Genomic DNA, 18,565 nt, shown 5'->3' with positions numbered 1-18,565 from the left:
CATCACTTCAAAAATGTTTTAACGCTTCTTTTCTTTTAGAGCCACTTACCAGATCTGAAAGTTCATGCATATTTCGCTCCAGTCACACCACCACCATCAGCTGGTGGAGGAAGACCAAGATACTGTCGATGTTGTATAATTCTGTGAGAACTGTGGAGATCAGTGCAAAATTAAGGGGAAAAATACAGCTATATAAGAAGCTGGTTGATGATATGCATCAGGCCCCCAATCAGGGTGTTGAACACGTGCTTCGCTGTTTGCTAAAAACACATTCTCCTGAGGTCTGATCTTTTTGGAAAGTCTGTCTGGGAATTCATTGCTTGAGCAAATTAATTACTGAGGATGACTATTCTTTCTAATCAATCTCTGTGTCATTTTTGATTGAAGTGGTTTTATACTGTGTTGGTGAAAGTAATAAGATGTTATGCATTAGTGTCTGTACAAATTCAGTGCTATTTTTTGTTGGAGTCCCATACAATGCAGGTCTGAAAATCTACTCCATAAGTTTTAACTCAGCCTTTCCTAAAAACTTGAATTTTGTAAGTGGAACTAATGATTAGGAAAAAATCTTTGTTGCAAAATAATATTACTTAAATGTAATCAAATCAAATGCAAATTTAAGAAAAGTGATATTAACACAGCCTATGAATCAACCACAACTGACCAGGTGCTTGAGCAAATCATCTTAAAACAATGTACAGCCAGTGCTGCCCCTGTGAGAGGATGCATCAAAACTGAAATCTTGGTCACCGGCAATGCATTTCTCTATTTATGTATCCAGCATTGTCACCCATTGTCAGTCATTTTCATATCAATCTTACCTATAGTGTAGGCATTACATTCATCTCTACATGTTGTAAGTTTTGTTTTGTTGTGGGAGGCTTTTAATCTAAGTCATGCTAAAATTCTTTTCAAGAGCTATTGCAATGTTCAAGGCCTGTTTCTCACATGTGCCCAAGGCCCACAAATTTTCACTGCCCGAAATTTAGCTGCTTTTTGTGTTCCCACATACCTTCCCCCTTTCATACACCTCTGACTCAAAGAACATTATAAGTGGAGCCTTCAAAAATTCATATTTGCCCAGAGCCCAAACTTATGAGGAATAGGTCCTAGCCATGTTCACTATTGAGAAGGGTTGTTGCTAGATCACATGAAGCCAGAAATCATCTGTAAATGATAGATCATCATGGCTTTCTTTACTCTCTCATATTTCAGGTAATATGAGATATGTATATCAGGTAATATTTCTGAAATATGAAATGTATGCATATTTCAGTTTGTGGGTGATATTAATACAAAATGACTAAGTGAATATTATTCAAAGGGAGCTTTTCTTTTATCGTTATGATGATCACCACAAAGACTCTCATCAAGTGATAATGTAATTTTTTTTCTCACTTCATCCACCTTAGAAAAATGCGGTCATTTTAGGTGTCTCTTCATCTGTGGAAATCTGTAGAAGTCACACAAAGCTAAATCAGGCGAATAAGCCAGCTGGGGCATAGGAGTCAAAATTTCTTGTTAAAGATTGGAACACTGAGGGCTGTGTGAAAACAGAACATTGTCACGATGGAAAAACCAGTCAACAATTTCCCACAAACCCTGTCTTTTCTGCTACACAATGTTGTGCAATCTTTTCAGCTAATGCAAGTAGATAGCAGAGTTATAACAGTCTGACTTTGAGAAAGGGATTCCTTATACATTACCCTTCTCATGTTAAAATGAAATGGGAAGTTGGACAGAAAATTTGAAGGATGTTCAAAGTGTGGTTGGTCATCAGTCATCATTTCTCTTTCTTTGAAATGAGAAAACCATTTGTACACTAGCCGCACGCTGTGCAAGCAAGTCTTCCACAACCAGGCTAAACAGCTTCCATGGAAAAGATTCACAGATGCTCAACCTTCCCAAGTACAGGGCTGTCATTGCAACTTTTCCGGGGGGGGGGACATGTGCTCAATGTATGCATATATATACATACCATTCTACTGTATTTTTTGAAGCTGGTGGGGAGGGGGGGGGGACTTCTTCAAAACACTCCAACCCAAAATGACGGGCTTGGCTTAGCACACTGGTTCAAGAGGCGTTTCTTACACTTACTAGTAGTAGAACTGCATACTACGGATGCCCCTTTTACCATAAGGTGATTCCGGTTGTTTTTGGGTATGGCCCCATACTGTCATAAAACATATCCTTTAAATGTACAGAAAATCAAACCTCTAATTTCAAGTTTATAGCCCAATTTGTTATGACACTTATGTATACCTGCCATAAATATAATTTAACAAAATTCTTAAAGACAAGCTAGAAACAATATATTTTCTAAGTCTGTAGTAATTACAGCCATGTTTGAATTTCAATTTTCTTTTTGAGAATAACTCTAAATTTGTTTGCAATGGTTTCCACATGGGACATTTGTAAAGTTACTGCTATTTTGAAAATAGCTAAAGGGCACATTTTAATTCCATTTCAAATTAGAGATTTTCAGTTTTATTATGTGATAAGTTCAAAGAAAAGAATTTGTTTTGGAGAAATAAATTTTTTGCATCATACAAACTAATCCTAATGAGTTGAACTCCAAAGTTTTGATACCACTGAGTAATTTGAAATGAACAATGCTTGTATTTTTATCTGTATTTTTTTACTTTTGTTGTGGAAACGGAATAATTTAGGAATACATTGTTTTTAAAAAGACTAAATAGGATGAGAGATGTAATGGTTATTTATTCGTCATCATTTTACTTAAATCATTTCAAACTTATTTCCGTCATCTGATGCAGTACTTTTAGTGGCATGCGTTGGAGTTAACCTTAAAACATATGTTGACTTATAAATTTTAAAACTATTTATGTAGGGCTCTCTGAGTTTTGCGCTATTTCTGTATAGCAGTAGCTCCTAACCTGTTGATGAATTTTCCAGTTTTGATGGTGAATTTGAACATTCATGCTAGACGTCTTATGGGCACTATAACATATGTTTCTAGACACATACAGGTTAGGAACCATTGCTGTATAGAGAGATTTTTTTCGGTTAGAATTTTTAATGAATTTTTTTTTATATGAATTAATCCCTCATTAGTATATTAGTGATTCAATAATGGTAACGATATGTATGTGTAAGATATTAATGAAAGCAATTTATTTATAAATAATATTTAATGATCATTATTTATATCATGTTATGATGGAAGAATATCTTGTGGGTTGCAAAATATTTAGATTATGAAGTTCTCTGTTTCAGTTTCGCTCGCATATGTAGTAGAACTGTATTGTGATATCAAGGTCGATGGCATGAACGTATATGCTCACTATTGTCCAACTTTGTTACATTAATGAACGCTTTGTTGTAATTATGTTATTTATTGTCTTTTTTGTTTTGGGTTGCATTTTAGTCTGGTATTAAATGTTACCCAAGCTCCGAATTTTTTGTTGAATGTTGCTACGTTTGTTATTTGAGGTAGTGAACATTATCTTTTGTATTTCTATACTATTGCTAGGTGAAATAATGAATTTTAGTCCGACAAATTTGATTAGTTATTGATTACATTATATTCCCTCGTAATACCCAGCATGCCAGAAAACATCAAGGCAGTCCAGCATGGAAATGGACCACACTCCAACATTCATAAAATAGGTGTCCCCCTGATTTTTACGGCATGCCAGCTAATGCGGGGGAATACATCATATGAATTTCAATTGCGATTATACAAATGATCATAATGTATTTATCCTTGTTCAGAGCTAGTTGTAATCATGTAGTGAAGATTATGTGGAACTTTATTCTTCTTTAAATATTTTTTTATGTATTTATTATTTTGAAATGAATTTGGTGAATGAGTTTATTATGTTATCATCTATGAAATTGAACATATGCTTTAAAAAAACAAAGACATTACATTGCATTGATCTCAAATCGGGGTGATAGAAACCATTATTATGTGGATTTTTCAGAGGAAAATATAAGCTATTCGTGATCATGTATACTTTATGGTTATGAAGTAGAACCTCTTTATATCATTGCCCTTGCTCCCCTCCCCCGAAAAAATGAGTAACTAATGACAAAATTAAATGAATGAAAAATCAGCAAAGAAATGGTGATTTTGAGGGCTAAAATATTTGGCAGCAGTTTTCTAAGGCAGCCTGTCTTAAAATGGAAAATGATTCTGAATTCCAAGATTCTGAAATTGGTTGTACAGTGGAACTTTTGTTAATGAGCATAATTTGTGTCATGCAAATACTCACTCACCGAATCACTCATATATCAAATCAAACTTCTCCCATAGGAAATAATGGAAACTCGGATGATTCGTTCTACAATTATCCATACTCATAAATAAAAATAACATAAAATTTGCATGTAATCAATATAATTATACTCATCCGCTGGCTTACTGCAATCCTTTTCTTTTTGCGTGACTTGAAAAAGGAGCCTATCCAATAACAGTTGCTTTTGACTCCTTTGTAGGAAGGGTTTTGTAGAAATGGGAAACTACATTGTGTATGTGTTGTTGGACAGATTGCTCGCACTGCTACAGCTTTATTTGAGTGGTCATGGTCCCAGGTTCGAACCCCACCGACATCACAGTGATGGTCGGCTGCAGTTTTTTTTTCTGTGGTTTGCACCTCGAAGTGGTACTGCTAAAAAATCTGGCCACAGAGACTTGGACTGTTAGGTACACACACTCTTACACTTCTGGCAAAACTCGCTGGGTATTAAATTGCCATGGTGATAGACCTGAGTTGTGCTTGGTTTGAAAGGAAGAAAGCTTCATTTGAGTGGGTTCTTTTCTACAGAAATTTATTCCAGTCACACATTCTTTTCCAAGGACAGTCTCTTTGACAACTTGTGACTATTGTTCGTAAGTTAAACTCTTAAAATAACGTTCAACAACACAATCAGCCCAGTTTTCTTGAAGCTGAATTGAGGGTTCTCTTAGTGACATTCATTCCAGGCTTTATCGATAATCTTGAAGCAGTGCATGATGTGGAAATCTTTTTTTCCCAAACTCTTGGAGATTTTGTTGCATTTGGCATGATGACTGGAGACTGCACAGGAGAAAATTATCTACAATTCCACAGTGTGTGTTGCCAAAAACAAAGAAAATTTGTTTCAGTCGTGATTGTGTGAAAGTGAGTAAACGAAAAAAAAAAAAAAGAGTTTTTTTGCTCGTAATGGGAATCATCAGTAGTTAATAGAGTCAAAATTTGTTGAAAAATTTTGCTGGTTAACCAAGTCACTCATTTACCAAATTACTGCACATCACGAATCCTTGCGTGTTAGGTGATCTATAAGCAACTGTTTGTAATTTATAACGTGCTACATTAGGAAAAGACATTATTACTTGCCACTTTTTCTATCGAACTGTTTATCAGTAAGATGGAAGGCAGTAATTAATAGTAATAATGAACAACTAATAAAAGGCTTTTTGTACAAAAGGTAAGAGGCTGATAACGTATAGCATTGGGCTGGCATATATGTGTTTATACCCCCCTTTTGTAATGAGTAAATTTTTGAACTGATTAAAAGCTATTGTGGTCAAACAGGATTATTCAGTGATTTGACAGAAGGGGGCTAAAAGCAATGATTTTTTTTTCCTCATGAAAGTGATGGCATTTCTCAGTGTAAAGGATAATTTTAACTGATGTATCAAGGTGCTATTGACATTGATTGACTAATGGTTCAAGAAGGTGACCGTATATGGAGGTTCTATGTGTGTTATCTAATAAGGCTCTTTAAAGACTGCTGTTCAGAATCAGCAATAAATTGTTGGTCGCGATCTAATCAGCTCTTGTGTGCAGAAAATTACATGCAACAAGAATGATCAATGTTAAGGCTGTTTGGACTGACATAATTTTTTAGTGGCATCTGGCAGCCAAATGACATGCTACTTTTTTTGCTGTGCAGGACTGGTTATAAATCACTGCATGGGTTCAAAGTGTGTCTTGGTCTAATAATCTTTCCAACCCTCTCATGAGATATCTTGTCAAATCTTATGCATTGTTTTTAGACACATTGACAAGATATCTTACCTCCTGAGAAGCTTTGTATTTAGGCAAGGATTTACCCATATGTATTTCGTGAAGCTGATTTCTCAATGGAATATTTTTTTTCCATAAGTTGTTTTCCTGCCTTGCACCAGCTTAATATCAATAGAAAGCCTACTTTATTAGAAAATGTATTGGGCAATGATCTGATGTTGGCTTCGCCACACACTCTATTGTATTGATTTGAATCTAAGCATATATCAGAGTTGGCTTATGGATACACTTCTGGTGAGCATAATCAGTGCTCACTACTGGAAAAACATTGGAAATGACGGATCTATAGGGCACATAAGTATGTGACTCTACAAATTTTTGTTGTTTCTACTATATTCAGACATATGCCACAACAGGAGAACTGTCCAACACACAGGGACGTAGTGTATCTACTCGAGGCCGCAGAGTAGATTTTTCCTTGGGGTCCCTCTTGAGAACGTCATGATTATGCAAAACAAATGTTAACTTTGTGGGGCCCCCATTCAGCCCAGGGGCAGTTCCCGGTTGCCCCAGCATAGTTACGACCCCACCAATGGAGTGTCTGAAGAAAAACAGTAAAAAACTACTGAAAAAATATGGGTGTCAAATTAAAATTTGAAGATTCATATACCCAAAAAAGCAGGAAGTAGAAAAAGTAAATGATTGTAACCAAAGACATGTACAAGTACATTAATAGAGAATTTATTTTTGTGTACTAAAATATTCATGTCCCCCCCATGGAGGTTTGACTCCAGGTTCCTAACTGTTTTACCCTGTGAGGTCTGAGATACATATGCTACTTTCCTGCTGCTAAGTAGCATATGTATCTTGGCCTGCATTCGGGCACTAAACTATTATAAAAAGCCAGCTAAAAGTTTGAGGTGAGAGCAATGATCAGAGTGTTTGAATCTTGTTAGCTCTTTGAAGTGGTTTAAAACAACTTTTTGGTGCTTGTTAAGGAGGATAATAACCAAAAAATATCAGGGGAAAGCCGAAATAATCTATAAATGTATGAAGATTTATTATTTGCATCACTACTATGAAATAATTTAGATGTCGTTCATGTATGTATATATATATATATATCATAAATTTTTTTTTATTAGGCCTGATTTGATGGCTAGTGATGGTTTTAACATGTTAATGTGATGTATCAAAAAATTTGTTTTTAGAATGGAGTTTGTATGCGATTGTGTGAATAATTATACATCTATATTTGCTAATCAAAAATTTCTTGATCATGTACTTACAGACCTGCCAACTCTGCAGATTTAGGCCAGAGACTCTGGATATTTTGCTCTTCTTCCAGCTCTCCAGATTTGTTAAAAATTTCTCCAGATTTTAGCAGAAAATCAGATTTGGAAGAAAAATTTTTTTCGATTTCATTTAGATCAGAATTTTTTTAGATTTTCCCTGAGCTTTCAGGATGTCATGACATCAATGACTTTGTATGCCCAAGATCATCCATCACTAGTAACACCCAAGATGATTATATTCTGCTTATATAGGTGCTACATAGGACCTGCTTAGGGAGGAGGGGGATGGGGACACTTATTGTCAATTGATTAAAAAAAACCACAATTTTTTTTATTGGGTGCACGGGAAAGGATCCTACCCCGGGCGAATCTCTATTTGTGGATTCCAGAAGTTGGCATGTCTGATCATATTTAATGAAGAGAGTTTCTAGAGAGTTTCATAGAGTTCTAGAATAAATATTTTATACCCATGAATATTTCAAACATGCAAAAAGTGCATATTTTACTGCAATAAGTATCACATTGGCATTTCGATACTTTGAGAACAAAAAATGCCCTTTAATTCTACATGAATAAATTTTATTCTCCCTTTAATGAAATCTTAAGAAATTTGAGGAAAGTGTTTGTGGTTTTCAGAGAAAATGTTGCATCCATGCACAGTCTGTTACTTTATAAAAATATACACATATTTTGCTAATTTTATTTGACGTCTACTCTGCAAATTCTTTATCTGACTTCTATTCTGCGGATTATGCATGGGAAATTAAGGTATGGTTGCCGAATTTTTGTGAGAAAATTACAGGGCTTGCGTCTTCAAGGTTGGCAGGTCTGTACTTACAAGTTCATGTGTTCATTTTGCTTAGTTTTCTGTCTTGTATAACTTTTTTATTTAAAAAGCGTAAAATTTCAATATGCAAAATGTTGTGTTGCTGCAACGTATAACGAGTAACCATTTGAGGTGTTGTAACATTCTCTTTCCGAATGATTCAAAAATTTTCTAATTTAAATCGATGAAATTCTATTTCCTTTCAGTTTTGTGCAATTAAGAAAATATTTCCACGCATTTCGCCATGATATTTGATGGAAGAAAATGTTTAATAATTTCTCTCAAAAACTTCATGAACAGATCAATGCTTCATAATTATTATTGTCATAGACGGCATTTTCATCAACTATAAAAATTGCACAATCTATTATTGAATGTGATGCACACAGAAAATAATCAAAATTGTCTTTTTCAGAGTGAAAATTTTCAAATCTTCATATTTCCTTTTGTTGCGTGTTACCATTGTAATAAACCATGTTGCGATATTATAGAGGCAATGTTCCGAGTGGCACAAGTGGTGAGATACATCAAAACAAAGCTATAGATTTATACAGGTTGTCCCAGAATTCTGCTGCCAAAATCAGAGCGCTGATAGTGCGCACCAAAACAAACAATTTTTCCAACTGAGCCCAGTCCCACAATCCACTTATTGCATGCGGAATTTACATGCATTGTCCGAACTTCAGGCATCACTAAAATATGGCAACTTTGCTCACATCATGAGGAGCAACATGGGAAAATGCCCACTTTCCAGTTGCAGCACTTCTTAAACACAAATCATATGCATAACTCTGACATCATAAATATTTATATTAGAGCCAGAGGGGAGGGGCTTTGAGTTAAGGAATTCCCCCTCCCCCTCTTGAGAGACTCAGAAATTAAAAATACTGAGAGAAAATGCTTTTATATGTGATTTCAATCAATTTTTGGTAATTTAAAAGACTTTTGAAGGTTGGTAACTAAAAGTTCTCAGGGGAGAAATTTGTTGTGCCACCTCCAAAGATCTGTCTTGAATACTTTCTCTGGTTAGAGCCTTATATAATACACATACAAAGCTTCCCGACAAGGTCGTAGCGAGGGGGGGAGGAACTTGGGGGTGTCTGGTCCCCCCCCCCCGAAATGTGAGACGATGAGCAAACACAGGGAAAAAGATGGCCATGTTCTATCACTTTGGTGTCCCCCCCCCCCCCCCCCGAAAGAAATTTCTGGCTGCCCCTGCTTCCTGGCATGTTATAATTTGTTAGAAATTGCTCAGAGAAATGATTACAAGGTGCATGTATAGTTTACTAATAGTCAAACAGGTGATTCCGTATGAAAATAATATCTCTTTTCTCTCTGGTATTATGTAAGTGCAAGGAAAATATATTTTTTTTTAGGTTACTTTAGGATCATTTTTCCACTCCTTTTTTAGTGTCAATGACTTAATCAACGTTCTCTAACCCAGGAATTTTTATTTTTTGTGGTCTATGACCCTTTGCTATTAAGATGAAGACTGTGTGCATCTCCTTTTTTGGAATTAATATCCAGTGTATTTACTTCAGTGCTTGAAAAATCCCAGGTGCAGGGTCACCATGACGACCGGGAAATCAGTATTGACACCTAAAATTTTCTACACGTGATTGCTAAATTGCAATCTGAGGAATCAGAAAATTTTCTGATTTGCATTTCTGTGGGAATTCTAGTATGAGAAAGGGTCACTAACTTCCATAAAAGTGATAGAAAAATATTTAGGACTGTTTTTTTCATGAGAAAAAATCGTGCTTGTGTCTCCTAGAACATTCGCCTAAATATTTTTTATATTTGTCAAGCCCTGTACAATTTAAAACAAGTGTCTTTCCTGCAATGCTCACTGACCCTATGAAACTGTTCCAGAAAACCCTAATTAAGAACCACTGTTCTCTAACCGTAAAAATGATTTGTGATCCCAGTTTGTCTTGATTTGTATTATCGCCCCTTCAAATTTTGGTGGCAGAGTTCTGAGACACCCTGTATACTAGTGATGCACAACCTCCAGTTCGCGGGCCAAATGATGCCCGCCAAGGGGCTTCATCCGGCCTTCAAAAGTTGTTACAATAGATAATTATCATTAAGTAGGGCAGGGATTTTTATGCCCCTAAAGATGAAATGATCGATAAATTCAGGTTTTTTTAACCTAATCAGCAACGACATTTCATCTTTAGGGCATAAAAATCCGAGCCTTGACTATGAGTATCACTACTCATAAATACCTAGGCTGACCTTGTTCCTTTCATAAAAATATGGTATATCATCAGAAAGGTTATCAAGTGAAGTAAACTTCCAATTTACAAGCCAATTTTTTTTTTTTTCAAATTCAAGTAAAGATGCCAATTACAGTCGAAAAATATGTCAAGGGCAAGTGAAGTTGCCACTCACGGCAGAAATAATTGTTTAAGGCAAACAAAGTTATCAGTTACAGCCGAAAAATTGATGGGTAATAGAAATCACAAAATTTAATTCGCCAAAAAAAAAAAATATATATGAATGATAAATATCTGAGATTAAGAAATATTTATATGACCAACATTAATTATGAACGATTTTTAGAGTCATAACTAGCATAAAAATCTGGTCATGATTCTTAATTATAATTAATCATTGATCATATTCATAATTGAATTTTTGATTTCCAGAGTTCAACTGATCCTCATTGCAAATAGGAGGAAAAAAACGCGACATTTCATAAAAAAATATTCAGTCAAATTTACTGCTGGGATTACACTATAAAAGTTTGATAAAAGATCTTGATCTTTTACAAAACTTGGAAAAACAACCAATAAGCCTATTAGTTAAATTCGCTCGAATATAACCGATACGCTTATTTGCTGCATTTATTTTCAAGGTTTTATAAAATATCTTTTATTAAACTTCTGTAGAGTGTAATACTGACCTAAGGGGGTGCGTCCCGTAAAATGCAGGTGATACGGCCACCCTTTATGTACAAGTTTCTGGTCCTCGAGCGTCAGAAATATAGCATATCTGGCTCGCGGACTGAAAAGGTTATGCATAAGGTTATGCATCCCTGCTATATACCGTAGAAACTTTGAAATCTGAACTGTCTTGAAGTACAGGATTTCTGACTTTCTTCCACATTTCTAATTATCACGTCTTTCGAAAAATCTATCTCGAAATTTATCTCTTGTGTTTCAATCATTACTTTGTTAGTAAATGGTATTTCATAATTTATGAAATATGCAGATATGGGTTATATATGTGTATATATATATATATATATATGTACTATACCGAGGAAACCATATTGAATAACTCTGACAAATTTTTACGCATATAGGCATTTGTAAGTATTGGAGTATATTGTTGACGAATATTATATAACGAATGCTATCATGACATGATCTTTTTGATTTATTATGATGGTAATATTCAATCCACCCTTTTACCCTAATGTCGCTGTTAGTAGTTGCTCGATCCAGTTACTTCTTGCCCTAAAAATTTAATATGGTCTCGGTATTTGAGTGAAAGTTCTTTTTTATACGTATTCATCGAGTTTTCTTTTCTTTTAAATGTAAAGAAAATTAATGTTAGTGTTGAGAGATGAATAATGTTTGTTGCGAATGATATATATATATATTTAGTGAATGTTGAGAGATGAATGTATGGCGATTATGAAAGAATATGCATTTCTTTTTTTTTCTCGACGAAAACAAACAAAAAAAATCTGTATTCCAGCTTTTACCATTAAAACAAAAAAAAAACAAAAAAATGTATTTTTGCCGTAAAAATGAAATATTCTTTTGCTGATTATTTTTCGCAATTTTATTGTGTTCGTAGGATAATATTAGTTTTCTTAAAATTTTCTGTCTGTGTGTGGGGGGTCGTCTCAACAAGTGGGCCAATGTTGCCTCGAGTGGAAATGGTAATCTGTAATCTGACATTGTCCACCCAGTTGTCCTAAATCTAGATAGGGGTCCGGAAAATTCACCCTCGACGTTTCGCCCCGGACAGGACTAAATGATTGGGTGAGTGATCGTATGAGTTTCCGAGTGGGTCTTACATACTCACTCAGTCAGTAAATCACCACCAGACCAACCGTGACTCTCGCTCTGTCCTCCTGGGATATATAAGCTGGTCCGTCTCGGGAGACATGAGCCACCGTGGAAAAATCCAACGACATCCAAGACCAGCAAGCCACAAGCCAACCAGCAGCAAGGACCCCCTTAATTACACAACTTCACCCCATACACACACTTCCCCACTCGTTCCACATGAAATGATATATCAATAGAAAGATAAGGGGGAAACACACGGGCAGGTGCAGAGACGCACATCGCCTGCAGGCCACGAGTGGGGCCCACGAAAACTCATTATACAAGTTATATATATACACCTATGAGCATATAGACAATGCAGTTATGAAAAGATGCAAAAGAATTGCGAATGATACATGATCCTAGATGCAACAAATTTGACATACAAATCACCCACTCACTCAATCGCATACTCACACGATTGATCACTCACTAACTTGTCCCCATCCTGACGAAATATCGCCCGGACATTTGGTCAGTCACTCATATGCAGGGCCGTCTTAAGAGTATCATTGGCCCCCGGATTTTTCTGAGGCCCTACCAAACAAATACTTGAAAATTTCAACCAGATCTTATTTTTGTGGGGCCCCTCGGGCCGTGCCCGGGTGGGCCCATGCCTTAAGACGGCAGCGTAGCCGGTCAATTTGTCGCACTCAACTCGTCGCGCATCAATTTGTCGCAGTGCCAATTCGTCGCGGTACAAATTCGTCGCAGTGACAATTTGTCGTGTAACCAATTCGTCGGGACGTCAATTTATCGCAGAGTCAACTCGTCACGCGATCTGTATGTAGGTTTTTTGTCTCATACGTGAAAAAATAAACGTGAAGAAAAGTTTTTTTCCATCAAGAAATGCACACAGTTTACTAATTTTTTTTTTGTCATTTCATTTTGTCAAAATCATCGAAATTACATCGAAATGAAAATTGCAATTGATATTAATGTTTTATTATTCAATTATTGTAAATGTTAAAAAAATCATTTTTTCTATGATAAAATTTTAAAATTCTGTAAAAAAATGTCGGTGTTTATGATATTCCCCAAATTACAGTACAGCGGAGGCTCTCTTTAAGTGTAAACTTGTATCTGTCCCATGTGGAATCGAGACTCCCACAAACATTAACCACTACAGTATCTCCACAAGAACCTGAAATAATTAATAATTTAATTTAATTAATATTTCATTTTCACCGGATAAGCCACACTTGTCGCTTTCTCTCGAGATTTCCATTACTCGTAGCGAGGGGAGTTGGGGCGCACACCGAGATGATAAATTGCGATCACATACATTTTCAAAATTTAATTTGCACCGGATAAGTTGCTCAAGTTAAAAACTCAAAAAATCCAACCAATAAAGTTCATAGGTTACATTCGAGCAAATGCAACCGATAATCTTATTGGTTGAAGTTTTCAAGTTTTATAAAAGGACTTTTAGAACACTTTCATAGTGCAATGCTAGCCTTTGATATATTGTCGGTAAAAAATTCCTCAAAGATGTATTCTCTACATGGCAGATACATATTCAATAGTGAATTAGGGCCATTCAAGTATTACGTAAGCAGATTTTCAGTCATTTTTGACCCCCCTGTCAGCAAAACACTGACCCCCATCCCCTCCCCTGTCAGCAAAATTTCACCAGCAGCTTAGAATATTTCATATCTTCAAAAAGGGGTGGTTGATGACTAAGCGACCTTCAAACCCCCCCCCCCCCGCCATCAAAAGTCAACAAATCCGAAACTCCCTCCCCGATCCTGACGTAATACTTGAATGACCCCTTAGGCAAATTGTGCTTTGGGATGGGCATTGATCCTAATTTATCATCTTGGTGTGTTCGCCCAACGCCCCTCGCAGCGAGAAATGGAGATCCCGCCAGAAAGCGGAAGTGCGGCCTATACGGTGAAAATTTAATTTTGAAAATTTATTTTATCATAACTTATCTATCATCTTCGTGTGTTCCCCCAACGCCCCTCGCTGCGAGAAATGGAGATCCCGCCAGAAAGCGGGAAGTGTGGCATGAATACCATGAAAACTGCATTTTGAAAATTTATTTGATCGGCGTACTGACTCTGCGACAAATTTGTACCGCGACGAACTGATTCTGCGACAAATTTGCACCGCGACGAACTGACTCTGCGACAAATTTGTACCGCGACGAGTTTGTAGCACGACGAATTGACGCTGCGACAAATTGATTGCGACGAATTGACCTAGACCCTTCTGAATATATATATTTATTTCTTTTGAAAATTATAATTCTTTCTCCCCCTCATTAAGGGGTTTTTTTTTTCAGCATTTTTTGAAAATCCTCTAATAATAGGTATTTCTTTTGGATGCCTGCATTTCCTTCTTGAAATACATGAAATCAGGGGCTCCAAAAACTGCGTGCCTCGACGTGTCCCAACTTGTTAAAATGGCTCCAGTAATGCATCAAATGCGTTATTGTAAATCAACAGCGTTACTGTAAAAATGAGAGAGAATCATATCGGGACCCCTGGCTGGAGTCCTGTAAGAACCCCCCCCCCCCCCGCCTTGTAAGGGATATGCGGGGCCTCATTGCACAGGGGCTTCCCACGGTAAGATCTAGCAACGTGGTGCCTATGCCCTTTTCATTTTGCTCTTTTGAGATGCCAGTAGGACATTATTATTATTATTATTTTGTATGAATATTCAAATTTTTGTTTGATTTACGTAGAACAGCCTTCAAGGGTTCCGCTGGGTACTTTATGTTGAACACCCCCTGATCTAAAATGATGGGTCAGAGGACGCGTTTAGTGAATTAAATGTCACCGTGTCACGTATATTTTACAGGTCAAACATTTTTTCCATATTATAGGATCTTGGAGATGGCGATTGCCCCAGCGCCTGTTCCACATAAGCTCTGGTCCAATAGCAAATACATTTTTTTGGAGGCCCCCTTACATGTAGTCTTCTTTGAGACAGGGTGAAGGGGCCCGGTGCGAAAATAATTTCGGGGATCTTAAGCCCTATGTTATATATTTTGCGGGGGGGGGGGGGGATAATGAGGCATCCAAAGATTCGTGCATTACCACAGAATATATAACAATCTGAAAAATATATACTCGCCAAGGAAAATCCGAGAATTGGTGAAAATTTAGAATTAATGAGGAAAAGACCGAGAATTAATAAACAAAATTCAGAATTAATGACAGAAAAAATCCCGGAATGGATGGAATCATTTGGAATTAATGAGAAAATCCCATAAATGATGAAAATTCAAAATTAATGAGAAGAAAAATCAGAAATGACGATACAAATAATCCGAAAATCTATGAAAATTCAGAATTAGTTTAAGAAAAAACTCCCGGAATTGAAAGTTCAGAAAAATAATAATAAATAATATACAGAATTGATGAAATTTTCAGAATCAATTCAGTTGACGCTCAAACACCTTGTTTAATACGGAAAAAAAATGTATTTTGATATATGTGTGTATATTTCTTCAGTTCTAATACTGTAAGTGCGGGTCCCACCGTGCCAAACCCAGTGCACCTGTCGCATACCTCCTAAAGGCGGCTCTGGAAGGGTGGGGAGAACAGTATGTGTAGGGTACCTAAAATACTAAAGGCTGCCAATTTCGGGCCCCGGGCACATGCATTATTCGCCCATATGCGACCCTGTCACCACTTCCCTGTGGATCTTCGCCTGCGTTCATCCACTCTAATGAAACTTCCTGAGATTGATAACGTGTGGAAGCCAATTAAAAGGCCGCACCCGGTTGAATCTTAAATCGCGTGATTCCACAAGCTTCGGTGATTGGCCGTACGCGTTGCACGGCCATTCCATCTACAAGAACAATCTCAATCAGGTGTTTCGGACCGGTAATCATTCAGAAATAGAAGTCAGTGGTCAGTTTTTTTTTTTTTGGTTTTTTTTCCCATCGAAAGTCAGGGGTCACATCTACACACCATGGTATATTCAGAATTGAGGCAATTTGTCTGGTATGCATGCCTGACTGGTTTTTTCTACTTGGCGAATTATTTCTGGAAGAAAGTCACCGACAAATTCCTGTACCAGGACAGAAGCGAAGTCCGAGAGCCTTCGCCGACTCGGACCGTTCCGGCTCTCACTGATTACTCGGGTTTGAGCTACGCCTCGTCCGCGGGCTCCAGTGGCTACACCGATGCGACCAGGTAATAATCATAACACGTTAATCACACTTATTTCTTGATTTGTCTTGAATGTTAATCTTTTTAGCCTCCATAGGCAAGATTTAGATAAATCATGATGTTTTTTTACTCTCCCTATTTCACAGTTACGGGACATCTGGTATGTTTAGTTTCGGGAGGTTCCCCATCAAATGGATGTACGATGAAAGCAAGATCTACAACGACAAGAGCGATCCATCGCAGCTCCTGGACGGCCAAGACGGCGAAGGTATGTCTCTTTTTTTTTTCTCGTCTTTATTTTTAACTGCTTATTGCGAGGGGCCCATGCCCCCCCCCCATCCTGTAGCATGGCCCCTAGTATTGTACTCGCTTCGGCAGTGCGTATACTAAAATTGGAACACAGTCAGAAAAGATTAGCATACCTCCAGGATGAGATATTTGGCAATTTATATGTTTGTATAGAAAATGATACTATAAAAAATGATAATAGCAGATATGATCATGTAGACCCCCAATGGGTATGAGCCCCCCCCCCAGATGGGCCCCATGTGTTAGGAAGGTCCAGGTTCTATGGGCTCTGAAAGCGCGCGCGCGCGCACGCACACACACACACACACACCCTTACCTTTATTTCTTCAATGTAGATTTTTTTTTTTCCAGGTCTCTGTGGCCCCTTTAACAACGTGTCAGGGCTCTCCTCCCCCTTCATTTTCTCCCGTGGCGCTCTCAAAAATATCCCAGAACCAGAATGGGGTAATATGTCCCCCGGTTGAGGGCCACTATGTTAACTTGTAACATAAAAATTGCGTGCCGTTTGACAATACAGCGGAACCTCGTAATAATGGACACCCACTGGACCGACATTTTCGAAGGCTAACGAGGAGTATCGATCTGCTAATATACAGAGAAATAGTCAAACTCGGTAATGACGACATCGAAGATTCCACGAAAGTTTTTTCGTGACAGCCAAGGTTGACGTTTTCAACACATTTTTTGATGGGAAAATGGACAATCATATACTTTTCATGAAATTTTTATGATTAGAGCGATCAATTTGATTATGAAAAATACCGGAAAGGGGTATAATTAATATGGGACGTCGCCAATTCTCGCCAATATGAAGCTGCCAAATGCCGATGAAATTGCCAAATAATATATATTGTTCATTAATAACCATTGGTGAGGGGAAAAAAATTCTACTTCAAGTCTGTTAAAAAAGTAGTTCACTTGTTGATTTTCATCGACGAAGTGAGTAAGCAAGGTTCATCGGGATCTGGAAATTTCGCCTCCGACATTTCGCTCAAATACTTCGCCCCCGGTACGTTTCGTCCCCGGAGACTTTGCACCTGACATTTCATCTGCCCTGAATGTATGAGTTACTGACTGTGCGAGTGACCAAGTGATTAGGTGAGTGAAAATATAAGTGGGCGAGTGAACGTATAAATAATTAGGTGGGTGACCGTATAAGTAACCAAGTGAGCGACTGAGAATGACGAGACGATTCTTATACTTTTTGTTTTTCCGGCTTGGAAGGACCACCAACGATCTCAGCTCTAGGGCCCTTCCACCATCGTGGGGTCACGACCGTACAGTATGACCGTATGAATGACCAAGTGAGTGACCATATGAATGATCAAGTGAGTGACCATATGAATGATCAAGTGAGTGACCATATGAATGATCAAGTGAGTGACCATATGAATGATCAAGTGAGTGACCGTATGAATGACTATATGAGTGAGTCAATGTCTGTATGGTTGAGTGAATGACCATATGAATGATCAAGTGAGTGATCATATGCCGAAATATCAGGGGGGTAAATGTCCAACTCACTTGATCTCTCATAAGGTCACTCACCTGGTCGCTCATGCGATCAGGGCAGGCGAAATGTAAGGAGCTAAGTATCCGTAAACCATGTTCGTTGGGGGCCTTCAACGCATCTCCCCTCAATTTAGCCCTCAAGGCTTTTTGTAGTGACCCGCCGCGCCGACAAAAACATATTGCAGTTGCCGAATTTTTAGAAATGCTGAAAACAAAAAAAAAAGACCTCAATGAAGATTAATGAGAAATAATTTCCGAACAGAACTATTCTCAAAGAAATGATTTCGGAATCGGGAGAAATTAAATTGTTTTGCGCTTTAGGAATATTCATAACTGGATGCAAAACATTTTTTCCGAAATTATTGAATAATATATTATCAGATTTAATGATAATATTTGTTATTTAATGAAATAGTAATTTCCGAATTTCTGAAAATTCATATTTAATGGAAAAAAA

The 18,565-nt window shown here is 37.2% G+C and overlaps 1 protein-coding gene across 4 annotated transcripts in view; it reads left to right on the top strand.

Annotated features, from left to right (window-relative positions):
* The window catches only part of LOC149084713 (F-box/LRR-repeat protein 20), a 39,314-nt gene extending 27,464 nt beyond the window's left edge, over positions 1-11,850 (top strand). For all 4 annotated transcript variants that reach the window (XM_089235138.1, XM_089235136.1, XM_089235139.1 and 1 more), the window contains one exon: positions 40-11,850. In XM_089235138.1, coding sequence (XP_089091264.1) covers positions 40-147 — 108 coding nt within the window. In that variant the 3' untranslated portion in view covers positions 148-11,850. The remainder of the gene's footprint in view (positions 1-39) is intronic.
* Positions 11,851-18,565: the final 6,715 nt, after the last annotated feature.

The sequence above is a fragment of the Pholcus phalangioides genome, unplaced genomic scaffold (genome assembly GCF_987345545.1).
Source record: "Pholcus phalangioides strain wild (caught in Gottingen) unplaced genomic scaffold, Ppha-v1.0 ptg000008l_1, whole genome shotgun sequence".
Classification (NCBI taxonomy): Eukaryota; Metazoa; Arthropoda; class Arachnida; order Araneae; family Pholcidae; genus Pholcus; species Pholcus phalangioides.
Note: the sequence above shows the minus strand (reverse complement) of the source record. Positions and strands in the feature narration are given on the sequence as shown.